The sequence below is a fragment of the Megalops cyprinoides genome, chromosome 1 (assembly GCF_013368585.1).
Source record: "Megalops cyprinoides isolate fMegCyp1 chromosome 1, fMegCyp1.pri, whole genome shotgun sequence".
In the NCBI taxonomy this organism is placed as follows: Eukaryota; Metazoa; Chordata; class Actinopteri; order Elopiformes; family Megalopidae; genus Megalops; species Megalops cyprinoides.
In genome coordinates, this window is record NC_050583.1 from 59,229,982 (window position 1) to 59,257,343 (window position 27,362).

The 27,362-nt window shown below is 39.0% G+C and overlaps 2 protein-coding genes and 1 pseudogene across 3 annotated transcripts; all 3 read left to right on the plus strand.

The window, feature by feature from the left end:
• Nucleotides 1-6,605: 6,605 nt before the first annotated feature.
• On the plus strand, nt 6,606-14,697 carry LOC118780924 (catechol O-methyltransferase domain-containing protein 1-like). Of its 2 annotated transcripts, none has more exons than XM_036533712.1 (7): nt 6,606-6,758; nt 8,371-8,501; nt 8,932-9,037; nt 9,484-9,602; nt 12,872-12,926; nt 13,030-13,163; nt 13,899-14,697. In XM_036533712.1, exons 2-7 carry the CDS (start codon nt 8,397-8,399, stop codon nt 14,049-14,051), a joined length of 672 nt encoding a protein of 223 aa, XP_036389605.1. In that variant the 5' UTR covers nt 6,606-6,758; nt 8,371-8,396; the 3' UTR covers nt 14,052-14,697. The 2 variants fall into 2 exon arrangements, with proteins under 2 accessions (XP_036389605.1, XP_036389597.1); XM_036533704.1 differs by lacking the exon at nt 6,606-6,758 and adding an exon at nt 7,484-7,611.
• A 2,400-nt stretch (nt 14,698-17,097) lies between these two features.
• LOC118792435 lies at nt 17,098-19,233 on the plus strand (annotated as a pseudogene).
• Nucleotides 19,234-22,000: 2,767 nt separating this feature from the next.
• On the plus strand, nt 22,001-27,281 carry LOC118794070 (neurofilament medium polypeptide-like). The gene is made up of 3 exons (XM_036552597.1): nt 22,001-22,991; nt 23,480-23,604; nt 24,605-27,281. The coding sequence occupies exons 1-3, from the start codon at nt 22,029-22,031 to the stop codon at nt 26,967-26,969; spliced, it is 3,453 nt and encodes a 1,150-aa protein (XP_036408490.1). The 5' UTR covers nt 22,001-22,028; the 3' UTR covers nt 26,970-27,281.
• Nucleotides 27,282-27,362: the final 81 nt, after the last annotated feature.

Here is a 27,362-nt window from a genome sequence, read left to right on the forward strand (position 1 = left end):
TTTTAACAATATCCATATTCGGCCATTTCTGTTTAAGTTTAACAATACAGCCCATAGTGACTATGAACCCTGGCCTACATGCAGAACAACTGGTCTTTGTCTATGGTACAGGGTCTTTAAAAAGACGGGTTGTTCTCAAAGGTACGTTTCTGATGGCGTGACCAAAGGCGTAAAATGTCCCAACATAGGAACACAGTTTTGAGTAAATTTTATGTACTTTTTCCATGGTTTGTCACCAACTTGTCATGTCATATACAAATCATGTTGTAAAATCAATCTTCACACCGCTACCCCACCCATACAACTCATTGCAGTATAATTGGAATCACTTTGAATACATCTGTCCAGGCCTTTACTAGTTTTCCAGTTTGTAAAGCCTGGTCTGGTTGATTACACTACAGACAGGTCATCGAGCATATGAGTAAAATATAAGTACTAATGTTGTACACATCCACACATGTTGTTTCAAAAATCATACTGGATGTGTAAAAATGCATGAGTACACAGAGATTGGTAAAGTAATATTCTAAATATTATAGTCCATCGTATTATATGTATACAAAAAATATGTACTCCTGCTATGTTCAGACATTCTTTGAAATTAAACCAGTAAATAATAGCTTTGCTCTGCTGTTGTTATACATTGTAGTTAACACAAAAAGACAAATTACACATACACATACATACAGGTTACATGCATAACCATGTTTCCATTTAATGTTTCCTTTTTAAAGTTAGAGATATATGGGATGTCGAAACCTGTAACTGTGTGTGTTAATGTATTACTTATGCAACTGAAAATGTGTCCAGTGAGAGGGTTTGCATAAAAGAAATAAATGGCATAACCCTCTGCAGATAACTAAGAGTGGAGAAAGGGTGGCAAAGCGAGGTTTTTTCAGCGCCATAGCCTTTGCAATACTGCCACTCGCTGTATGAAAGTGTGTATCACATGCTGGACAAGAACAGCTCTGTGCCCCAGACTGGCAATGAATGATCCAGATACAAAGTGCCCTACTAACTGTAATGTGTTCATGTGTTGTGCAGGGTGTTCTGAAAGCACAAAAGACAGACTGAATTGCTGCTGCAGTGCACTGTTTCATAGTATGATGTAGTATTCTGCTAGCTTTCTCTTTGGGATTGGACTGAATTGATATACAAGTCATGAGAACACATAGCAAAGTTCTCATGATATGCTATATGGTTTTGTCACTTATTTATATAAACAGACCTTGAATCGTGGTTTGCTTGGGTTTGCTTGTTAACTTGCAATATTCAAGCTAACATAGTCAAATTATGCACAGTATTCAATATTTACATAAAATTCAACAAAAATGAAGCAAAGATTTAAATAACAAAAGCCAGGGCTCCCTACAGCTAAAGGGTACAACTTAATGCAGAGCAGCATCTTTTTTGAAATATACTTTACTTTCCAAAATAAATAACAACACAAACCTTTTAGAATATTTAGTTTTATAAATTACATTCCTTTTGGCAGTAGTGTAAGTTTTGTTGTTTTGTTTTATTTTTTTTTTTTCTTTTCATAGCAGCCAAAACCTCTGGGAGAGTGCTTTTTAGAGTGTGTTAATGCGGAATGGTGACAGCCAACCAGCAACATGAAAACAAGCAGGCCCTGGAAAGCGGTGCTGGGAAGGAGGGAGAGAGTGAAGAGAGGAGTGCTTTCTGCAGATGGAGAGACACGTCTTTTCATTCCTTAACAGACACAAAAAGCAGCTGAGGGACCGGGCCCCTGTCTGTAGAACCTGCGGGAGAACAGTAGGTACTTGGCACGAGAAGCAGAAACAATTAGTGTCACATAAAGAGTCCTCGAGCTGCAGGGAGAGGAGATGGGGGGGGGGGACGCGGCTTCACGTTTTTTTTAACAGAGCGGACCTGAGCGGCGCCGGGTCCGGGCCATCAGTCTCCCATCGTTACGCACTGTGCCAACAAGTTCTTCAAAGACACTCGGAGTCATGACTCGTCTAATTGACGTGCACTTGTGTGTGAGGGATGCTTTCGCAACACTCTTCTATTTATATACACTTCATGTCATTAGCGAGTGAGTCCTCGCGAATGAGCGGAGCTCCATTGAGACAAACATGGCCCTTCATACAGCGGGGCGGGCCCCGTTCAGAAAAGCCCAGTTATTGTTGTCTTACAAGCACTCGGGTAAAGTGTAACGCAATGTCTAAATCTGTGTTCAAATGACAATTTTTTTTCCAAGTATGCATCTGTGATAACCGGGTCTCAAATAATATAACTTGCCTACTGTAATGTTAAAAATAATAATGTTCAAATAGACAATCACATTCTTCCACCACCACACTCATATCACATTGTGTTAATTCATGTGCATTTGTATATTGTCTTGCTTTGTTTCACCTTTCACTGTGTATTTAGGTTTATTTTGAAAATACAAGCTAAAGGGTTTGAAGGGGTCTTATTTATCCTTTAAACATAAGACTGTAATAAGGTATCAACACCAGGATTTGAATGAAATGAGAAGCCTAATTACTTCTTTTAAAGTTAAATTTGGGAGGTAAAACAGTTTTGTATTAGAAGGTGTCTGATTGAAATAATGCCAGCAACTTATTAATTGAAAGACATTCATATTAATAACACTGGTCTGATGCCGTAGCACTAGAACTGTAAAACCAGTAATGCCAAACTGGCAAAATATCTGATTCACTGTAACGTGACAGACATTAAAACAGGGAAACCTTATCAGATGGGATTAACCTGTGGTAGTAATTTCTCAAGGACTGCTAATGCATTGACATTTACTGATCTTACAGTATATTTTACAAAATAGACTACAATGTGTAGTAATCACACATTGTACCACTTGTTCACTGCTACCATCATGCAAACAGTACCTTAGTATCAAAGCTCGGACCAGTAGGCTCGGGGACAGTTTTTACCACCAGGCCATCAGGGCACTAGACTCTGCCACATAGATCCAACAACAGATCATCACTGTATCTACTGTGTCCATTATACCCAACTGTTATGTCTATATTGTATTTATTGTGTCCATTATGTGTGCAGTGTATTTATTGTAGTTTGTTAATTGTGTATACTGTGTATATAGTTTATACTGTATATTGTGTATTGTGCATACTACTGTCTGTACTACACTGCACTGTTGACGTGAACTACGCACACAAGATTTTCACTCTTCTGCACAACTGTGTCAAGTGATGTGACAATAAAGTGATTTGATTTGACTTTGAATATTTGAATAGCAGCATGTCTTATGAGCAACACCCTGATATACAACAATAAATTCAATGGTATTGGCTTAGTTACAGTAGTGCACAGCAGTATATGTGGACAATTTGTCACTGGACATATTTATTTTGGCACTTCTATGGTCACATTTTACACAGACCTGCCTTAGGTCAGCTGCTGTATACCTGAAGCAAGCTGGAGGCGTTTCTACAGTAAATTGTCTCAGGCCACTACTATTCTGACCAACCCATGATACAACAGTAGGTTTTCCCTGAGCCTGAGCTAATCAGGAGGAATGTTCACCCTGTAGAATACTGTAGCCAGAAAGTGTCTTTAACACCTTGACATACATCTACATATAATCAGAATCATCCACTGTGGTGATTTTTTTTACATTGGCGTCTCCTAAAATGAATGCCATTGAACATTTTTAACATGAATGTAATTGTTTATGTTAATTATTATTGACACAATGAAGCTGTCTGATGCTCCTCACACTGAAAGCAATCCACACACTGATCATGAGATTCATATTTTTAACAGGTATCTATTAACAAATCAGAAGATATTGGTTCAAACAGATTTACCAAAAACCCAAATAAATAGACTACAGGTAAGTAAAATAATAATATTCAGACAATATGCAATGAAGATCATTACAGATCCTACGCTTCTATGACGGTTAGCCTCCTCTGTGTCTCAATTCTTTGGGAAACAGAGATTGACCCCACACTCACTAATGATGATTGGGCAGGGGAGGGGGTATCAAAAGATTCAGTCTTCTGCACTTGCTTTCAATGTGAATTCTGGTGTTTTCGACTGGTTATTGCCATATCACACCTACCTCAGGGCAGGGTTTGGTAAAAGCACATTTGGCTGTTATGAAAGACAGAAAAATAGAATAACATTACAGTGCAACACACTGTAAACACATGTTGTAGCATTGTAATATTGTCAGTTGTATGCAATCAGTAATTTCATTTGATAATGAAAATAGGGGTAAGGTACACTTTTCTCCAGCTCTGGCAGGCAGATTTGAGCCAATTCCTACAAATGTAGGATGTTTGCTAGTACTGGTTAGTACCAATACAACTCTCAATATTGTTTAAGTTGCTATTCAGTCAGATATTTGTGTTGAAAACCATCACATTTCAATTGACTTTTGTAACAAGGCTTAGTTGTTAATGTTGCTTTAACTATGTTTAATATTTTACAGTGTAATTTTTCCATATATGTTTTCATAAAATAAATTAATATTAAGTTTCTTAATTTGTACCCTAGTACAAGTATTTGTGCCCTAGTAAGTAAAAAGTAAAACAGGTATAACGCGTGACATACAGTACCAAGATTTAGCCACTAGAGGGTGCTGTCTAATAAAACCTCTTAAAAGCCATTGGGAAAATATCTTGCACTCTGTTTTTGGAAGGTGCACAATATTCTGACAAAGTAATGTTTTAATGATCAGTTTAATGAAAGAAATTACAAATATGAACCTTACAATGATAACATTCAGGTTCAATTCCTATTTTATTCTTTTGAATCTGAAATCATAATTTCAGATTTTTGTCTGGCAGAGAGCACTTGAAGACCAAAATAATTATATGCTACAGAGCTTGTAAAGAGGCAATGCTGCTGGCTAACGTCAACTTGATTTAAAAAAAAAAAAAAAACTTAAATTTATTTGTTTTCGGAAACAAGTTTTGTCTTTCTTTGTTTTTAACACTGCTCATTCCACATGTTAAACAATTCATAATGTTCATAGATTAGGCAGTCATAATCGTTGTATTATTGTTAGACTGACAGAATTCTAACTTGTGGTATGAAGAACTCATGAGACTATATTAAGTACTGAACTAACCAGTTACAAAATAGCCATGACTTTTCACCTCCTGGTGGCAACCTTAGGCAAACATGCAGCTGCCATAGTTGATAATGGATGTTTGTCTTAGATAATAGCGGGCATTCAGATTGAATGGCTTTAAGTGGCAAGTCACTGCCTGTCAGTCACCTGACTGCCACTGGTTAATGAAAAAAGAGATTCATACTGCTTTGACTGAAACAAACAAATGTGAATAAAAGTAGAAAAAAACCTCATGTTTGGTGACTGTGGATCATCACAGGAGAGGTGTACACAGGTTAGGTGTCCAGGTCAAATCCAGTCATTTTGCTGAGGTCATTACCAACATGGCCATGCATCTCTGTAAAAAGGTAAACTCTGTCCTTGCAGTTTAGCCTTAGCCCTCTTATCAAACTCAAGCAGTATTTTCATTAGGTGTTCATACCATTGTATCCCTGGCATTATAGGTGCAGCATCTATTGTGCACATTAAATATCAAAGGTATCACAAAGTTCTTAAATAGTTTGGTGATCCCATGTAAACATAACCTCGACACAGTATGCATTACTAAAGGATGTAATACACACTCATGCAGGCTAGTACAGCACAGACTTGAAAGGTAAAGGTATTAATATGCACTAGTATGCATAACAAAACATTGATGTATCCGATAATCCTTTTTTTTTTTTTTTTTGTAAAAAAAAAATAATTCATTTAAAAGGTGCATTGTATGTTTACTGTTTTAAAATTAATTGTTGATAAAAATTGATTGTTTGGTATTTCCCTTCTGCAACAGTGCCAAGCATACATTTCAGTCAACTGTCCATATATTTCTTTCTGACAAACGTGAACATTTAGATTATTGTTCTGGGGTCCAAAAACAAGAATATTTATTCAGTGAAATCAGTGCCAGCTTCATGGCAATGTACCACTGATTCACAAGCTGCTTTTAAGCAGTTGGCAAAGGAACAGAACTGTGCTCTATAAAATCCATTTCCTGTGCAACCCAAGTATTATGCAGTACATGCCCACAATGAAGAAACCTCAAAGTCAAGGAATTCTAGGCTGTTACTATTGATTACAGCCAATGCGACAATTTGCTTGGTACAACACAGTGCATGATGCTGAAAAGAAAGATTGAAATTAGCTTCACACAGGGCTAAAGACCGTAGGCTGCGGTAGCGTACTTGTGTTCAAGGACTACTTGAATAAGAAACACGTACAACCCATACCTGTAAACGCAGATTTTTAAAACCATACCATTCCATTTAAACGGTAATGTGCAGTAATTGCAATAAGTCGTACCCTGTAAAACCAGTGTGTTAGCCACTTCAACCCATGCTGCAACAAGTATGGGTATTTGTTTATTTATGGAACAGTTTTTATGGAAATAAATAGTGCATTCCACATTCATAGATCTTGAGATTGCTGTTTCTGCTTTCTCTGCGTCCAGCTCACGAGCGGTGCGATGATTTCTGCCTGTTTCCAGCTCACTAACTATAACTGATGCTTAAGGCTCATTACACAATAGGAATTCAAACTGGAGCGTCATGAGTTAAAACAATTGGTAGTCGGAATACTTCCCCTCCCTCGTAGAAGCCATTTTAAACACCAAGGGTGGGTTGGCTGTGGACATAACGGAAAAATATCAAGCTATTGATAACGCGGCGGCGTTTGGATCGTCTTAGGAAAAGTGAGTAATTGCACCCGACATTAACAAGATTTTACATTTCATTGTATAAACTGCAGAAAAAGCATGTGGTGATTAGCAAATTCGGAATGACGTTGTTAAATTATCTAAGCGAATAAAATAATAATTAAAAAAAACAAGACAAACTCTTAAATATGCTAACAAGAGTGCAACAATTTTGTGCATCTTTCAAAATTCTAAATATGTAGCCTATAGTTAAACATAAATATCCCAGCATACATATATTAGACTCGTGGTAGGCAAAATCAAAACACGAAGTGTTAGTCTTCAATTCAAGTACATTACACATTATTTAAATGCATCTATGTGGGTCTTCGTGTTGTTTTAAATGAATCATTGTATTTTCCTACTCGGTCACACTTAAGTAAAGTTCTTCGCAGCTTTTTCTGCTGCCCTGAACATTGCACAGAGACAAAATATCTCGCCTTTTATTTTGTTTAATCGTGAATCATAAAAAAAAAAAAATGTGGAAACGGAACAAGTCGATTTTTCCCTGCACGGTTCGTCCAGCAGAAACACATGAAAGATCATGTGACAAATAGCGTGTAATCTTTCTTGTAACCATTTTTGTCGTAATTATAAGAATATAAGCGCCGACCTGCGACAACACAGGGCCTTTCCCAGGCCTATGTGTAAACATTTCAGGGATACGAATATCACAGACACTGTGGTAAATAGGTTACTGTAGTACTCCGAGAGGAAGCGCATGTTCGCCACATTTCAGGGTCAGCACGGTGTTGGTGGTTAACGGCAATGTCCCAATTCAATGTTTCAAAAGAAGCCTGGGTTGGCACTGCTACCCTTGGTGTTGTTCTTGCTGCAGGGTACTATATCGGTAAGGGTTTGGCTTTAATCGGTGGGCGTTGCTACTGTTTTTCTCGCGGAATCGATACAATAAACCCAAGAGCAGGTTACAAATTATTGCGATTGTAATCTCTTTTAGGCTGTGGCATCTGTCAGTGAAAGCTATATCACGTATTTTAGTTGGTTACTACTGTATTATATCAAGAAAGTCATCCTATGATGTCAATTATAGTCCTTGAAAATATTGGCGTGTAATACGTCAAGGAGGTAACATAAGGACATTGAGCAACATCCTGAACCTCGAGTCTGCATATTACTTAAAAAGGACACATTTAAAGTACATTATAAACAAGCGATATGTTATATTGGTGTAGTCCCCCGCAGAATATTTCCTGGGATGGCAGTCTGTTGTACCTGGTGTAAAATTATCTAATGTAGTCATCAGTTCTTTTTACACTTCCTACTACAAGGTGTTACAGTTGTGGCAGTCGTTCCTTGAAAATGAGTTGAGATACGGCAAAGTCAGCGTCCGGTGCACTGCGCTAGAATCCGAATAAGGTTGAAGTATTTACGCTTGCTGTGTTGCCCACTTATGATGTGTAACAAAGTTAGATAATTTGCATTTTTAAAATGTAACTTATTAGCATTCAACTAGGCTATTAGCACACAATTACATTACCCAATAAACAGACCTAAAATAATTTGCTTTGGTTGGGGTCTAGTACTTTTAAATCTTAAGTAATTTACTTGTTGCGGCACTGTATCACAAGCGAATATCTTCTTTCTAAAGGAAAACGCAGGTCCACATTCTCCAGCATGGATATCTTCAAGAGTCACAGTGGAGCGAAAGACAATCCCTTGATGCAGTATGTGTTGAATCATTCAATGAGGGAGCACCCAGCCCTTAAAAAGCTGAGATTGGTAAGTAATGTTTGTGTTGGTATCTCAGCCGAATGCGCTAATAAGGTAAATGCCAAGCAGATAGGCTAAACAGAAATGTTCACCTTCAAGAGGATTTTCTTACCCGGATAGGTGGAATGACGACAATAAAGTAAAGTAACCGCCAGAGGGCCCCATTTCGCATTATTTCAAGTTTATCCTGCTGAAACTGATTTTTCACGATACTGAATTTATACTGCAGAAAACAACATGGCGATTTCTTCCTGGATAGTCTGTTTCTGAGTATTTTGTTTTGTTTTGTTTTGTTGTCAAAATGGCACCATTCAATGTCAAATGGACTTTTTCCAGTCTTGGCTATCTATGACAGTGTATATTCAGTTGCACAAGGAATATCAGTGAAAACCAGATTTTTCTGTTGTTTAGGAGTATATGTTTCTAACACATCTTTCAGAAAACACTTGAAGATCCCTGGAACTTCATCATGGTCGCTTGTGAGGAAGCACAGCTCATGGCCAACCTTGCAAAACTGATCCAGGCCAAGAAAGCCATCGAGATTGGTATATATAAAAACTTCAATTTCATTTACTCCTATTCTGGTGGACACTTTAGCCTTGGCTATAACACAGTCACTGCTTTATAAACTGTTAGGAACACCACAGTTTCTTCAAACCACACACGGCCACACCCATTTTCCCGCAGTCAGATGTGGTGCCCCATAACTTTTATAGGATTGTGTGCCGATAAAAGACTTATGCACAAAGGGACATTGAACTGAATGCAGTGCAGTAATGCATTAAACAAGTAATTAATACGCATATTTACATAATGATGCAGTAAACATTTATAATATGTTAAAAAAAAAAGAGCTTAGGTACTGGTGTGCCATTGGCCACCTTGGAACAAAGAGGGAAGCTGGACACAAATTGCAAAGGTGATGGTCTCCTGTATTCGCCCTATATGAAAGACCCAAATGTCACTGTTGTGCTCTCTTTGTTTGTCCCAGGAGTGTACACTGGGTACAACGCTCTGAGCCTGGCACTGGCTCTGCCAGAGGATGGCCGTGTTGTGGCCTGCGATGTAAATGAAAATTACACGAATACCGGGAAGCCTTTCTGGAAAGAGGTAAGCCAGGCCTCCTTTTCAAGAGCTGCTATCCAAATCAACAGTCTGTCAGACCCCGACAGAGGGGTCAAAGGTGACTAGTGTTGTGTTGAAAAAGAGAACTTTCTCTTCTGCCTCATCAAACCATGCCATTTTGGCCAGACTTGTGAATCCTTTGCACCAGAACAGACTCCTTACAATACATCTAAAGTAGTAACTCACGGTCTCAGGCCACTACTTTTGTAAAATACACGTTGCACAGCTTTCCGTCACTACACTCCATGGTCATATTGGAGCAGTGTTGTTGATGCGCTGTACAGCACTGAAGCTCTTCAAGTATTGCATTAGCATTAGTTAGTGAGGTACTGAGGCATTCTTGTCACCAGTCTGCCTTACCTTGCCCTTAGCGGTTGAAGCATGCTACACAGGATCACTTTGACGGTTGACATAAACCCCACCTTCAAAGTGTACCATCGGTTGAGGTTTAAAAATCGCTTCTGGTGGGGGAGAAGCATTCTTCACATACCAAAAATTCCAGTTTGATGGGATGGGAAGGTCTTTAAGGGAAGCTGTCAGCGTCTGTTTTACATAATAATCCTATGGACTAGACCGTTTTTTCAAAAACGTCCTGAGCATTTTTTTTAACGGTGTTGCCGGCGTTTTTTTCTGCAGCTCAGGGCATTTTTTCAGTTGAAAAGAGTTCAACTTCTCAGAAAAAAACGCCCTACTTCAAGCACTTTTTGACAGCTGACCAATCACAAGTGGAGTAGTGACACCAGTCGTTTCCCATAACAACCACCAAAAATGGAGAGGGTAGCAGTGGAGAAGTTAATTGTGCTAGTTTCTGACAAAAGACGCTCTCAACTGCTTTTTGGAACAAACAAAAAATGCTATGGCCAGTGTTTTTCATCAAAAAAGGTGCTACATATGAACACAGCCTAAGGCATTGATCTTGGCATTCTTTTTTGATCAGTAGATGACAGGCAAGTGGTCCTTTGAGTACCTCTTAAGAGTATTTGGATTCAATGAGTGGTACTGGCAAGGGTTTCATTCTCATGTGGCACATAGCATTTTCCCCAAGGAGGAAACTCACTTGGTCTTTTGCTGCGTTTAATCCCAAGGCACGTTTGTCCTCCTGCAGTCCTTCTCCAGAGAGTACTGTCTCATCCATTTTAAACACCCAGCGACAATTTTCTTGAATTCTTCAGGGAAAGGTCTAGCTGTTTTGTGGTCTGTGGTCACTGACTCACCAGTACTGCTAATGTTGCGTGGACTCTCCCATCTCTTGAGTTGTTATATGGTGAATGTCTCCTTCTGTAACCCTTCTCCTTCATAATCTTCATCATATCTCTTATTGTTTTGGACTGTTTAAGAGACATGAGAGAAATTACCAGTAGTCATTGATTATGTGTAAAATAAATCAAATTCAAAAGTTTGCAGAGGTTAAATTGTGGCACAAAAAACAAGGAATGTGAGTTTGAGAAGCGGGCATGTATAGGCTGCTCCAAGAGCCTCTGCTTAAAATGAAAAAACTGAATTAATCAACTATGTTAAAAACAGATTATTTAAGGCAAACGTAAATTAATGAGGACTTCTTGCATGTAAAATGAATTTTACATTTTAATATTTTAATTAAACTGAGAGGACCTGCTTGTTTGGACGTTGTACAAGTACATGGTCGTTACAGTGCTGTCAGATAAGTGATTGGGGGTGTCCAACTAGACACATCACCTGAGTTTGCTTTCTTCAAAATACAACGCTAAGCATCCTTTAGCATATCAAGTGGCTATTCTGGACTGCTGCCTGTTCACGTTCACGCTGTCTCAAGTTTGTTTCAAAATCAATACTGTAACTGAGGGACATTCAATATGGCTACAAATGACATTTTTTTTTTCCAAAAGAAGGCAAAAAATTAAGGACGGCACCGTGGAGAGGCTCCAAATAGGGTCAATTAGACTGAAAAAGAGCATGCGGCAGCATAAGCAGATCTCTGCAGAGGAGGCTCCTGTATTTTTTTCCTCACCCTTCACTGCTTCTTTCACCAGGACTCCTGAAACCTCTGTAATTTTATTTCAAAAGTAAACTACATTTTCTAGCTGCTGCTATTACATTTGCAGCAAGGGTTGTGTCAACAGCCATCTTCGTGTGTGTGTACTATGGACCCTCTTTTCTCTGTCTGCCTTGCTTTTTGAAGCATACTGCAGTCACCTTCCATTCATCCACATACTGCAGCACTTTCACAAGTGCTCCCCACCTTTCCATTTCATAGGAGCCGGCACTATTTTTAGTCACCTGCAATATTTTACTCATGCTGAAGAGACTGTTCGCTTACAGGCTTCTCATATCAAATCTGGAGACTCAGAGATTTTTTGTAAACTAAAATTTGCTCTTATCAGCTTTGGATTGCACTACGCTTTACTGTTGCAACTATAAGCTTCTAATGCATGCAAGTCTTACAGGTCTGTGACTTCGGAGTGGCAGTAAAATTAAAGCATATATCCATGCACGAGTCAATCTAAAAAAAAAAAAAAAAATCACTGATCCAAGAAAATTCCCCAAAGTAGGCACTGTGGTGGTCCAAGCTAAAATGACATTTGTATCCACAGGTAACCTGTGACAGAAACACAGCATAGCCTGCATGTTTGTGTGCTTTCAAATCACAGCTAATTTATATCTGGAACATTAGGAGAATTGACTTCATGACCATGAAGTGACTTCCATTAAGAAACCAAGGCTTGATGCAGAAAGCCAACCAACAGAGTTTTAAAGACTAGAGTTACTCTGTTGCTAGGATGAGACTGAGAGTCTTTAGGGCAGGAGACTGTAAAAGAGGGGGTTACCACGAGACCTGTGTTTTTAAATAGCTTGCTGTTAAAATTATTTGTATATCTATGTGTCTCTATACATATTTAACATAAACGCCTTTTAGCCAGTTTCATAAGCCACTTAATTATCAATATAATCCTAGCTTAAAAAGCTAAATGCCTAGTTCCTTGTCCCTCTTGACTCCTACATACAGGTAAAATGACTGCAGCTCCTGGCTACAGGAGGACGTAGGTAGGTAAGCATAAAGCAGTACATGCACTGCCTTTGACTATGCATGTACTGGACAGTTCTGTATCGTACCTCTCTGACTTTGATAGCCTGTCAGCCTTCCCATCACACTGACTGATAACCCACCATCCAGTCTTTTCATAGTACCCAAAACTGGTTCATATTACATCCAAGCATGTCTAAGTCTTACAGGAATGAACTCTACAGGATTTCATAACCATTTCTCTTTTTTTCAGGCTGGAGTTGAGCATAAAATAGATCTTCGCATACAGCCAGCCCTGAAAACCCTTGGTAATTAATTTAAAAATGAAACCATCCTCTGATAATGTTTGCGTTCAGAACCAAGGGTTTTGTAATGTAATGTAATTTGACATCCCCATTTGTCCATCAACAGATGATCTCCTCGCAGCGGGTGAGGCAGAGACCTTTGACTTTGTCTTCATTGACGCTGACAAACAGAACTATGACAACTACTATGAAAAGTCCCTTCAGCTGGTGAGGAAAGGAGGAATTATAGCCATCGATAATGTGAGTATTCCACTCTTGTGGCATTAAACACAACAAATCTTATGCTGAAGGTGTTAAATTGATTATTTAAGAATATCAACAATCTCCATTAGTATATTAATAATCTCTAACTCAGAAACCAGGTTGTGTTTTGTTTGTGTTTTTTTATAGTGTTATTATGATAGTAAATTTAAAATAAAATGAATGTTATGAGTACTTGTGAGCATAAAGCACTCCAACGCATTAACAAAAACATTCAACATTTCAGATAAGCTTTACTGAGCTTCTGCATGTTGCTAACTTGAAAGGGAGCTAGTGTGGTTTAGATGCTAAGGAATTAAGTATGGATTTAGGGTGCGGGTGTCAACCCTGGGTGGAGCACTGCTGTTGTACCCTTGAGCAAGATACTTAAGCTGAATTACAGAACAGCTGTATCATTGCAGAAATAAGTGGATAATTGGATAATATTTGTGAAATATGAGCAAGTCATCCCAGATCAGGGCATTTAAGTAATAATAGGGGCACGATAAATTCTTTTTTTTTTCTTCTCCAGCGATCTTACAGGAACTCTTGATATGATTTCAGGATATGAATGTATACAATCTTGGGTACTCTAAAAGAAGGATATTGTAACCTCTGCCACACAGTGACGTTATCTCAAAAATTACCCCAGTGACTTTCATCTGTACCAAGGCTTTGCCCAGGTGACACTTCAGTGGCTGGATCACTAAGAAAATGCTTTTTCCTGTCTTCCAGGTTCTCTGGAGTGGTAAGGTTGTCAACCCAGCGGAGGGCGATTTGGACACCCAGAGCATTGACAAGCTGAATAAGAAGTTGCACAGAGACGTCAGGGTCAATTTGAGCATGCTCACTGTAGGAGATGGTCTGACATTAGCTTTTAAACTCTAACACAATCAGCAGAAGTTAAAAAACAAACATATATCTAATGTGGTGATCGTCAGGTAGCACTTAGTGCCATTAGGGTGTAATTATAAAGGATGGCTTTTCAAATACACAAATTGCAATTGGTATTAGAATTGATTACAATAGGAATAGCTGTTTTTACTCTTCAGGGACCAAATCATGAGTGGAAGTGTACTATTATTTGCTCCCTACATAAAAGTAATATCCACTTGCAAACGTTTTGTGAAGTACCTGTGTACAGAGATGTAATTAAACATGTCCATCATGACCAAGGTATATGAATCCTTATAAGTTATGTAGTCAATTTCAGAGAAGGCATCAGAGCAGCTCAGTACTTGCAGGAAGTATCTATTAAGCTTCTGTGTATCCCTAAGAAATAAAACACCAGCATTAAGTCCATAAGATCATTAAACTCAAAGTTGTAAAATGGTGCATGGTATTTTAACAATGATGATGAGGTCTCAACTGCTGTGTACGGAATGAGTCAGGGGAATACTGAAAATGAGTATCACTAATATAAGCCCACCATGTAGGCCTTTGAATGATACTTGATTTTTTTAATTGAAGGTGTTGTGTTTATTTTGAATAATGTTGCTGATACTTTAACAGATGCAGTGGAGTATATTTTTGTGCAAGGAAGTGATTAAAATATTATTTTTTCCTTCTGTTTGATTGTGCAATTGGTGTGTTTCATTCAGTGTTTTATTTGTATGAAATACTATTCAACATTTAAAGTACAGTGAAATCTGTACTGATAAAACAAGGTGCAACCCAAATTTTCCAACCCATTGGATCAAAGGCAGCAGCTAGTCAAGGCTTTGGTAAAAAAAAAAATAGCTTGGTGTGGAGTAACTCCAGTGGCCTGCGCAGAGCCCTGACCTCAACCCCACTGAACACCTTTGGGATGAATTAGAACACCGATTGGGAGCCAGGCCTTCTCGTCCAACATCAGTGCCTGATCTCACAAATACTCTTTTGGCTGAATGGGCACAAATTCCCACAGGCACACTCCAAAATCTTGTGGAAAGCCTCTCCAGAAGAGTGGAGGCTGTTATAGCTGCAAAAGGGGGGGAAGGGGGGGGGGGGGGGGGGGGGGGGGGGGCAACTCCTATTAATGCCCATGGTTTTGGAATGGGATGTCCAATAAGCTCATATGGGTCAGGTGTCCACATTCTTTTGGCCATATAGTTTATGACCTCTGATCACATAATTCCCTATTTCAATTGTCTATAAAAGAACACCTTTGTCATTTACATATTGTTCAGGTTTTGCAAACTCTCAATCTGTAAGATAAAACCTAACACAGATTTTTTCCAATCATTCTACATTCTGCAACAACCAATGGTTTCTTTCCATTTTTCTGACCTCACTTTTCCGCTCACCTCTACCTTGAACTAATGATTTCCATACAAACAATTCCATTGTATTGAGCTCAAAAATATGATGACAGTTTAAAAATCACTTGGGGTACAAAGAGAAGATCAGTTTACTGCCTGCACCTTCAAACACCTCTGTCACTGATGAAACATTTCAGCTGTACCTTAAATATGGGCTGAAATGGGTTTTGATGAAGAAACACAATATCCCTAAAATGCACTTACAGGTATGAAGCTTGTAAACATTTTGCTTTATTTCCATCCATTCCCCCAAAGGCCCTATTCTATTCTTTATCTACAGAATATACAATATGGTCTAACATATGAATTGCCCATGACTACCAAAAAATAAAATCTGCCTGGAACCAAGATCTTTGTATTGAACCATCAAACACCTTATGGCAATCCACTATGAAACAGTTCTAATGTAAATCTATATGCATAAGGCATGAGATTGTTTGAGGTTTTGCACCATTTACATCTGTCACATACAATGGAGAGAACATATTGTGATATGGACCCAACATGTACAAGATACATGTATCATCAAGCTCCGGCTATGCTTCATCTTGGGTTTCGGTCTTGTATGCATTACGCTTTGTTCAGTCTTTTTAAATAACTGTTTTTTTATGTTTTTGTAACAAGCATATTATAAAAGTGACAACATAATTTATCCAATGTTCTTTCTCACTGCTCCATTTTGTCATTATAAATGAAATTGCTTGCAGAAAACTGCTGCATTTTATTATCACAGGAACCATATATCAGAATGGGTTGAGTTTAATTACAACCAATTTGAATTACCTAAATGCAACATTTTCTAAATGCAACGCAATTTTTAAGTTCTGTTTATTAGATATTGTTAGTGAATGCAGGTGAAAATGTAGAAGAAAAGTACAGTGATAGTGTTATAGTTAATCAATTTCAATTATCACTTTGAATGGTGAAATACATGACATTTTTAAAGCATATCTTATCTTCAGGGTGTTTAATATCCGCAGTTACGACTACTGACTGTTGGTTGGCACTGAATGGCCCAGGAATTATTGCCAAGCCTGTAGGAGGTGACATATTCTACAATTTCCTCATCTCAAGACTTGTGTTGAGTGTCATCCCCCGCTCCACAAATTCAACTATAACCTACAACTTACATATACTACATATACTGCCTTTCTTAATATGAATCACATGCTGTCACACCTGCTCCCAGTCAGCCAGCTCAGCCACGCCCAGCTCAGCCAGCTCAGCCACGCCCAGCTCAACCTGCTCAGTCAGACCAGCCACGCCCAGTTCAACCCGCTCAGCCAGACCAGCCACGCCCAGTTCAGCGTTGCTCAACCACTCCCACGCATCAAGCACACCTGTAACCATTCCTCAATCAAGCCCTGGCTATTTAAGGACTCAGTTCAGTTGCCTCATTGTGAGGTATTGTTCCTGTGACTCTTCCAAGCCTGCCCTCTGCTGTTCTCTCGTGTGATTCCTGTGTTTTGACCCTTCGCCTGCTCTTTGGACCTTGCTTGTGTTTTTGGATTTGGATTGGTGTACTGCTGCTTCCCGTTGCTGACCTGTTTTGTTCCTGACCACGTTTTTGGATTCTGTTATTAAAGACCCTTAACCGCACTTGGATCCCTGTCTGTTTCATTACAAACGCATTAATGAGGTTCCTGATACCTTGCTTTCATCTCAATTCTCTTCTAGTTGGCTACATTTCAGTAAGTAACACTACGATTACAATAACACTACAATTATGGCTTCATTCCACATTTTCACCAGTTATAAAAAGCGCCCTAAATTGCACCTTGGAATATGGATGTTTTAATAAATGCAGTAAAATGATCAATGGCATACCTGCACATGTTGCTGGTGTTATAATAATAGCCACTGATACAATACATGACTATCTCTGTGATACATTTCGCAACAAGTTCAATGCTGGTGCTATTTCTCAATTAGGAATTATTGTCCTGATTAGTCTCCTATTGTTGTTGCGCACAGTGAAACACAAGCAGAGTCGCCTTGTTACTCAAAAAATTGAAGAGGCTGGAGTTGGACTCTGCGTGGGATATGAGAAAAGATTATCACAATCTCCCTTTTTAGAAATCAGACTCCTTGAGACACTTTCTGTGCCACAAATGACTTCTACGGGAAACAGGAAAGGCCGAGCCTACAATTATCTCGCTCATGTCAACTACTTGCAGGGTGTGAATGAGGAGGCCTTGGAGAATCTAAAGAAGGCAGAGGAGGAAAGCCAACATGTACATAAGAATGGTATTGCTACATATGGAAACATTTACTGGGTGTAGTATCACATGGGCGAGCACTCTAAACCTCAGACCTACCTGCAGATGTTGGAGGAAATCAGTCAGAGCTTTTCCCTTGCCATCACTTTCTCCCCTGACCATAAAGTTTATGAGGAGAGGGCATGGTCACTTCTGAGGTTCCCTGCAAAACACTTTGAGAAAGGAAAAGAATACTTCTTTAAGGCCCAGCGAAGTGAACCAGGTGATAAAGAGTGGAACGCAGGTTATGCCTTTACATTGTTTCAATTTCATAGATGAATGGGGAGTGGATGATGAAGATTCAATCTGAAGAATCCTCACAATGCCATGATCTTGGTTTACTTGGGACTAAAACGCAGGGGAGACCAGGGAATATATGCAGATAGCTCTCAGTGTATCTCCACATGACCTTAGTGTGGTTTTAAAGTTAGCAAGGGTGATAAGAAAGATGAAGTGTTTGACCAGGCTTTACACACAACGCTGCAAAAAAAAAAAAAAAAACAATTCCTCAAGTTTCCATTTTGAGATAGCCCTGAACTACAAATGTAAGCAAATCACATTTGAAGAAAATGCATCTGAATTAATCAGTCTCTTTGTTTATCATTTAGAAGAGGCAATCTGTCTCACTCTATCATGCATTTACTGGAGCTGGCAAAATTTTATGCATATGTCCAAAACCTGGGAACAGCACATTTTTCAGGAACTGAGCAGGATCTCAAACCTGCTGACAAACAGGCCTTCAATCAATATTATGGAGAACTTCTATTTGTTTAACAAGAAATCAGAAACAGAGCCTTTAAAACAGTACAAGGATGAAGCTGCAAGAAATCCACTGAATGGGAAATTTGCCACAAAATATTGAACAAACTAGCCAACTCACACAGAAAGAGAAATCAAGAGTTATCATTGGATTCTTACATACGATCGATGGAAAAGGCTCATTTGAGAATGCTTTGAACTTTGAAACACATCTAAAAGTCTTGTAGGATGATTTTTGGCCCTCACTATTAAGATAAGATGTAAGAAAGATGTCATGTATCTGTGTTTTGACAGATCCAGGTGCCAGTTACATGACAAAGGTCTTTAAACTGGCCAGACTTGAAGGTAAATGATACCTTCCTTTTCCTACATATTTACCATCATCACCTCTTCAGCTATGCCAGAGAAGGCATATTGAGTAATTGAACAAACAACACCATGTTTAGCTGTAAAAACATTGACAAAAGTCAATCAAAGTCAATGGAACTGTGTAAAGGGATATAATCCCTATAAAAACTAATGCTGCTTAGCAAGCTTGTCATAACTGAGCTGAAAATGTCTGAAAGCTAATGCTGGCTTCTGATGTAGAGACTTGTCCAGGCATCTCAGATAGGATCAACTGAACTACCCCCGCCTAGCAACAAGTTGTTGTTGATATTATACAGCGGCTAGCAAAGGCTGTTACTGTTCGAATGGGGCTTCACTTGCTCTGTTTCTGCAGTCCTGGAGCAAAGCAACAAAATGGGAAAGTAAGGTGCTACCTCCAGTTTTAATTACCAAAATAACCAAAGCAAAATATCACCACAGTGTTTTTAAGGGCTAGGTATCATATTAGCCACCTTTGCTATGAATACAGCAGCATTGTAAAGCATTGCTTGGGTATTTGATTCATTAGGTTGCTAAACTGAAAAAAAGTTAACAGAATTTTTGTTTAATACTGTATTGAAGTCAGAACTCTCTAAACAGTGCTATATGTTAATAACTGATAATTACACTGGACAAGGCAATACACTGCTGTGTGATAGTAATCTTGTATATTATAGCATTAAAATATATAAAACAATTGAATTTGTTTCTTTGTTTAACTATAAAACTCACAAATAAGTAAGGGTAGAATCCTGTTCTTTTCATGGCAACACCATTCAATAATATCCTGTCTAAATCACATGACACCTAATATCACCTTTGTTCTGGATAGCATAGGTGATATTAAGTATGTTACATTGTGCGTCTATTTGGACTATATTGAATTATATTTTATAGGATGATGTACTTCTCTGCAGAATTTGGCCATAATAATAGTTTTAGCCACAAGGATCTCATATCACTCAGAAATATGCACCTTTCCCATTGATCAAAACTGATAGAGATACTAAAAGATAAAAGATACTAAAATATCTCCTGTTACAGAAGATTCACTTTACACTTCACAACACTAACCATAGATATCTGAGGTGATCCTTCAATAATGTAGAGAATATACTTATAGAAGATAATGATACATCTGATATCATTACTAATAATGCACTCAATGAAATTGCTAGTACAAGCATGCAGGATATGGGTATTATATCCATCCTTTAAAAGGAAAATAAATTCATATTTATCCCTGCCACTGTATCAATGAATGCACATCATAGTAATTTTGAGTAAAAAAATAATCTAAATCTAATCATTCTACAGCCAACCCATACTAATCAGAAATCATAAGCAATTATGCAAATACAGCATCATTCCTTTACTGCCAATGGATGGATGCTGAAGTCTGGTGCTCCCAAAGGGTAGTTAAGCCAGGGAGTGTATTATGCAGGATTCCTGGTAATGTCCGCCAATAGGCCTACTATGAAGGCCGATAAAACAGGGAATCCATTATCGTCATTTTTTGAATACGTCCAGCGACAACTTAGTGAGGTTTCATCAATTTCTTTCACATTTATTATAGATTAAATTATATATAATAAACGTGAAAGAGGGCCACACCTCTGTGAGTTAGGTTCAAACCTCTGTTCTTGCCGTGTGAATCACTCTGTGAACCAATAAGTTACAAGCTGAGCTAAAAGCAATTTGCCCCGAGTTCCACCGGCAATGATGATAGCTAGGTCAGCTCAGAGACCCGACCTGACCAATGATCATAAATAGCAAAGGAACCTGAACTCAGCCTTGCTCCAGTACTCTACTGACTTTCTACAAACCATCAACTCTCAGCCTCTGAGGGTATAAGACAGACCCCACATGATTCAACTGTTACATGTCATCATCAGTGACATGTAACAATTGCATGTGTATATAACAACAAATCTTTGAGTTTTTTGTGATCACCTTTTGCAATGGATCAGGGAGTCATTTTTAAATTCTTTTTTCCCTCTGGAAATAATGCATTGTAAAGTGCCTGGTGCCAATTTGATTGGAAACAAAACCACTGTAAATCCAGGTTTATAGAGTCTATCAATCTATTCATATCACCTACCCATATGCACTTCTCAACAATCATATTCCTATCTAACGATATCACCCACCTCAGACACCTTTCTTTAAAAAAAGTACACTCTTTGAGTATTAGTATCATATTTCACCAAGGTGATAAATGTTATGTCTGCATTACCCTTTAATAAAGGTCTAGCCGTGTGACAAAGACATTTTGTGGGACAGGCTATTTTATGTTAGGCTAATTCATACGCTTAAACCCTAAGGTCAAAAGAGCAGACGCATGAAAATGACAAAACACTGAGGAGTCACCACAGAGCTTTCCTTTACTGCTGAGGTAATGCCTACACATCTGCCAGAAGTGAACATTCAGCAGTTCATGGAAAACAGCTTTTACCTGTGGATGTCTTTTTACACCAACGGGTCCCTGAGGAACTCAGGGGGAGGGAGACCGTCCTGTCAATATTTTACACTGACAGATCAGATATAAATTCATCATTCACAATTTTTTTTTTTTTTTTTTGTATAATGTGTATCTAGATGACAGGCAACCCCTGTTCATTAACCCTAACATGAGTGTATGTTTTGTGAAAATTTGCCTCATTTCATTAGTTTATTCACACAATTTCTAAAAATGCACCATGGGTTTTTATAGTATTCCATGCAGTCAAAAATACTTTCAAGTAATTATTTGATCACGCCAGGTTGGCTTAAACCTTTAAAGTATTTGGTAGACCAAATAATACTGCAAAAAAATTCTCCAAGCTAGATATCTACCTACCTATACATATTTGTTCGATTCCAGAAACAACAAAAATCGGAGTAACTTATTAATATATAATAATTATATATAATATTATAACATATTATTACATTTTTAGATATAGAAGTAATCACAAAAGCACTAGTAAGCTCACCAATGTTTATCAGTCCACACAGCGTCCTCAGGAAACAGCAAACGCCGAACTGGCACGCCTCCAACCGAACAGCTGATCCTCTACGTTTTAGCACTGTGGACAGTTCCATCCGACAGCGCAAACTCTCTGTGCGTATATAAAGGAGCCGGTATAGCCCTTTTTGCACACCGGCACAGCTTTTCTGTTCAATCAGAGGTGAGCTACGGCATGGAGCATCTTGCGCGTTCTCCTCAAAGGAGAACTAAAACTGAGTGTTATCAGTTTCAGCCTTCTTCGCGATTGAAAAGAAGCAACGTGATGCAGAAGAAAGAATTTGGGTCGGTTTTGAGACCAACCAACAGCTTTGATTTCGCACATCAGTTTTCCGAGGGAAGGCAGCCGACAAACCTGAATGAAAAGGAATTGTTACAGGGTCTCAACGAACGTTTCGCTGGCTTCACAGAAAAGGTTCGGCTTTTGGAAACTCAGAACAAAATATTAGAGAGTGAAATCGAGCAACTCAGGCAAAAGAAAGCAGCTTCTCTGTCACAGGTGTATGACCCCGAGATAAAAGATCTGAGGAAATTAGTTCATGAGATAACCATGCAAAAGAGAACGATTGAGGTAGAACATCGACATTTAGAACAAGATTTATACATTTTAAGAGAAAAATGTGAGGCAGAAGCTCGTCATAGGTCAGATGCGGAGAGCAGCATTATGACATTGAAAAAGGATATTAATGACGCATATCTTTCAAAACTGCACCTGGACAAGAAAGTCCAATCTCTTGTTGAAGAAATTGTTTTCCTGAAGAAAAACCATCAAGAGGAGGTGTCTGAAATGATGGCTCAACTTCGAGAGGCACAGGTTTCAACGGTCGAAATGAGAGATTTTGGGAAAGCAGACATCACTGCGGCTTTGAGGGATATTAGAAAGCAACTTGAAGGTCACGCTAGCTCTAACGTCCAACAGACGGAAGAATGTTTCCGGGCTCGAGTGGCAAAACTAACAGAAGCCGCAGAAATGAACAGAGAAGCCCTCCAGGCCACTAAACAAGAAATTCATGAGCAGAGAAGGCAGCTGCAGTATAAGAGCATCGAGCTTGAGACTGTGAAAGGCACGAAAGAAGCCCTGGAGAGCCAACTGAATGCCCTCGAGGAACGGCACGACGCAGAAATCAGTCATTACCAGGTATGAGTATTATAGCTATCTTCATCACAGTCATTGCTGTTAAAAATTGTATCAAATCCTCATATAACCCTGATTAAGTCTAGACATGCCGGCTATGTTACTGCAGAAGTCCCTGGCTGACTGATGAAATTCATTTGAAACAGTATTCAGTAACTGTGTGTTTGCTAGTTTTGTTTCGTCGATTCAGTTTTTCTGTGTGCCTTATGATGTCATTAACAGCTTATTGAATGATTTCCTGAGAAAAGGCAAGTGCATAGTAAGATTTGCATTTAAAATTTTGTGCCTGCGTTTGCGACACGGAAAATTCCACCTGGAGTATTCCACCTTAGTTCAGCGAATAATATATAGGGACATAAACTGAATTAAACCAGAATGTAGAATGTGTAGTCCCTCTGGCAATAAAATATTTCTGGCGTAGTGCCTGTTTCTGTGTGGATAGTCCTACAGTGTCAAGGCTTTACGAGCTCACATTGTTAATACTTTTTCAGGACACTATCGGGCAGCTGGAGCATGAGCTAAAACGCACGAAGTGCGAAATAACGGGCCATCTACGCGAATATCAGGACTTGCTCAATGTGAAAATGGCTCTAGATGTGGAAATTGCATCTTACAGGTAAACATCATCAACACATTTACTCAGGTTATTGTCAAACACAAACGTGTAGGGAGTTGCTTTACTTTGTTCCAGATACATAAACACAAGTAAAATTGTTTAGCCATTCTACACACTATTTTAGGTGTATCAAACTTTCCAAGCCCATGATTATTCACAGCAAGTGAATACATTCTCCGCGAACAACTGCTAGTTAAAATATATCTTAAATTTGTTGAAATACAGTCACTTTTTATGTATGTCAGAGTAATGCCATGTAGTCCTGGATTACCCAGTTCAATGTTTGATTAGATTTGTATCAATATCTATGGGAGGGCAATAATGTGTTTTCCATCTCTATCTCAAATCCTATCTCAGTTCCTTTCACAGCCCACCAGTGGGTCCTGACTGGTGGTGTATAATGTTAACATAAAAAGGGTAGGATCTAATGTTAATTTTCTGCTCCTGTAACTTGAACTAAAGAGGTCTTGTTGAGCCTTTCTGAAAAGTGTCACATGAAATGTATCCAACAAAATGCTCCACTGTTAGTTCACAGGTAAACATCATTTTAAGTGTGATTATATGTACCTAGCTGACTGGGCATCAATCTGTTATAACTATCTTGTGACTCGTTAAGCTTGTTTACTCTTACAGCCCAAGCACTAGTGTTTTGATTTAATTCTCCCTACAGTTTCAGGCTCCTGACATCTGGTCAGTTAGCCTAGAGAAGGTTAGCGGTCTCCTTGGACCACTTTCATAGGGTGAATTGTTCCTCCAAGCTAGGTAGCTACAGATTTCTCATTGGATTCTTGGTAGAGCTGTTAATTTCTATTTAATTTAGAAATGAAGGGTTTATGTCACCTAGTTTAGCATTACTATCAATATAAAAAATAAAGGACTGAGATAAAAAAAGATATATTAAAGAGTACAGTTTTATATCTGGGGGTGGGGGGTTAGTAAATTTTGTTCTGGAAAGTGTTACTATATTTCTTTTCCAAAGCTATTCCATATCTTTCTTCAGGAAACTTCTGGAAGGTGAAGAAACACGACTTTCCTCCATCTCCGGTACCCATATTTCAGTGCCATATGTGTACAGGCAGTCCCCCGTCTATACTCTTCCATGCTTTGCCAAACACGGGGGTACAACCACCAAAGCAGAGCCACAGTATAAGTTTGTAGAAGAGATCATAACAGAAACAACAAGGGAAGTGGAGATGACTGAGATTGAGGAATCAGAGTCAGAAGAAATCAGTGGAGGAGGAGAATCCACAGGGACAGAGAGGGAGAGTGGTGAAGAGGAGGAGAAGGCCCAGGTGACTATCGAAGCTGAGGTGGCTGCAGAAGAAGAGGACATTCCAACCGTAGAGGAAGAGCAGGAGAAAACAGCTGACACTGCAGACGTGGAAATACCTGCTTCCAAAGAGACAGAGGAGGTTGATGACAGAAAGCCTGTTGAAGGTAAAGCAAGCCCAGAGGAAAAAATAACTGATACAGAACCAGCTGACAGCTTAGCAGGGGAATTGGAGACAAAGGCAAAAGTAGACGTAGTTGATGCTGAAAAGGAGGAGACAGAAAAGACCCCCGATGCAGTGGAAATTACAGAGCCGGTGAAGGAAAGTGTTGCAGAAAAACTACAAGAGGAGCGTACAGACATAGTTAAAGCAGAGTACAAAGAAACTGAGGAAGTGACAGCTAAAATGTCCCCACAGCAGACAGACAGTGAGGGTACCACAGAGAGGGGTGATAAAGAAGAGTTACAACTAGAGGTTCCTTCTCAAGACACAAAACAGGAAAAAGAAACCAAAGGGTCAGAAGAGAGTGAGGAAGAAGACAAGGTCCAAAAGGATCAAAGTGCAGCAGCTCAGCATGATAAAGAACAAAGACCTGAGAAAATGGCCCATAGCCCTACTGAGGTTAAGGGCAGAGAACAGCTTCAAGACACAGAAAGCCCTGTTATGTCACAGGCAAAAGACATTTCTGAGCCTATTGAGAAAGGAGGCAAAGATGAACTTGTAAAGGAGCATATAGATCCTGGAAAGTCACTAGAGGATTCCAGTTTGAAAACTAAAAAGAGTGAACAAGAAACACCACCAGCCACAGAGGTCACATCCAAAGAGTCCTTCAAAGAGACTGTGGAGAGTCCATTAAAACCTGAAGAAGACAGTAGGAAGGAGGAAGTGCCACCCAAACCCACTGATCCTGGCAAGGTATCTGATACTGAAAAGGTAGCTGAAGAACCAGAAGCAGCTCCAAGTACCAAGACTATCCCTCTGCCAAAGGTAGAGAGTAAAACCACTGAAGAGCTTCACACAGAGGAATCCACAGACTTAAAAGAGGTGGAAAATGGAGTACAGGCAGCACAGAAAGGACTTTCACCAAAAGTTACTGAGGAACCCCTGATTCAAGATGCATCTGCAGCAATGGCAAAACCTGACAAGGACAAATCTGCTGATGAGACAGCATCAGAACCTGAAGGATCCCAAAAACCCAAGGCTACCCTTCTGCCAAAAGAAGAAAGTAAAAGTGCCAGCACTGAAAAATTGGACAAACCGGAATCAACAGATTGTAAAGAGATGGAAAAAGCAGTAAAAGAAGAGCAGGAAGGAGGGTCAGCAAAAGAATTAATGGAGAAACCTATGACTCAAGATGCAACTACAGTAATGGCAGAAATAGCTCAGTCAAACAAGGACAAAGCTCCTGAGAAGATATCTCAACAACCAGAAGGATCTAAAAAACCAGAGGCCACTCTTCTCCCAAAAGAAGAGAGTAAAGGTATCAGTGTTGAAAAACTGGACACAGAGCAATCCACAGACTCCAAGGAGAAAAGCAATGAAGTCAAACCTGAGCAGAAAGAAGGGGCAGAAAAGTATTTAACTGAGGAACCTATATCTGAAGATGCACCTGCGGTAATGGCAAAAATAGCTCAGCCAGACAAAGACAAAGCTGCTGAGAAGATATCTCAAGAGCCAGAAGGATTTAAAAAAACTGAGACCATTTCTCTGCCCAAAGAAGAAAAACCAATTTTGAAAACAGAGGAACCTAAAGATGTGAAAGGAAGAGGCCCTGATAGTGAGGAGACCAAGCCCACAGAAAAGACCACTAGCCATTCTGAGGGTGAAAAGACTGTTAAGGAAGTTGGTTCCACAAAGGATTTACCAGAAAGCAAAGATGTGGTCCCTATAAGTGATGTGAAAGACAAGACAGATATGGCAAAAAAGATTAAAGAGAATGGTGAGCCAAAGACTGAAGAGAATGGGTTGTATGAGAGCGAGGCCACTACACCGGAAAAAACTACTAAAAAATCAGATGGAACAAAAGGACCCGTAAGTGAGATTCACGCTGAAACGATCAAAGACAAAACATCGGAACCTAAGACTTCGCCGTAAGATATGTTGACTTGCAAGCAAAAAAAAAAAAAAATGCATAAAATGTGAAATTAAATGTACGATTAAAACTGCATGAATAGTCTCAAAGCAATATAGCGTAATGAATGTATCTATGTAAATGGTGAGAACTGAAGAAATCCCAAAAGCAGAAGAGCAACATACATGAATGAGTAAGCTAACTGGCTTTGAATGTAACTCAGACTAAACAAAACCACCTCACCCGTACCTTACTTCCATTCATACAGGAGCTTAAAGTCAAGAGTGACTGCTTAAATTCTGAAGCAAAAATAAATAGCATTTGAAAAAGAAAAATGTTCATTCTTTGTGTCTTTCTTGGGTTTTAAACTTGATTGGTTTTGACATGCTTAGAGTCTGTCAAGAACATCCTGAACT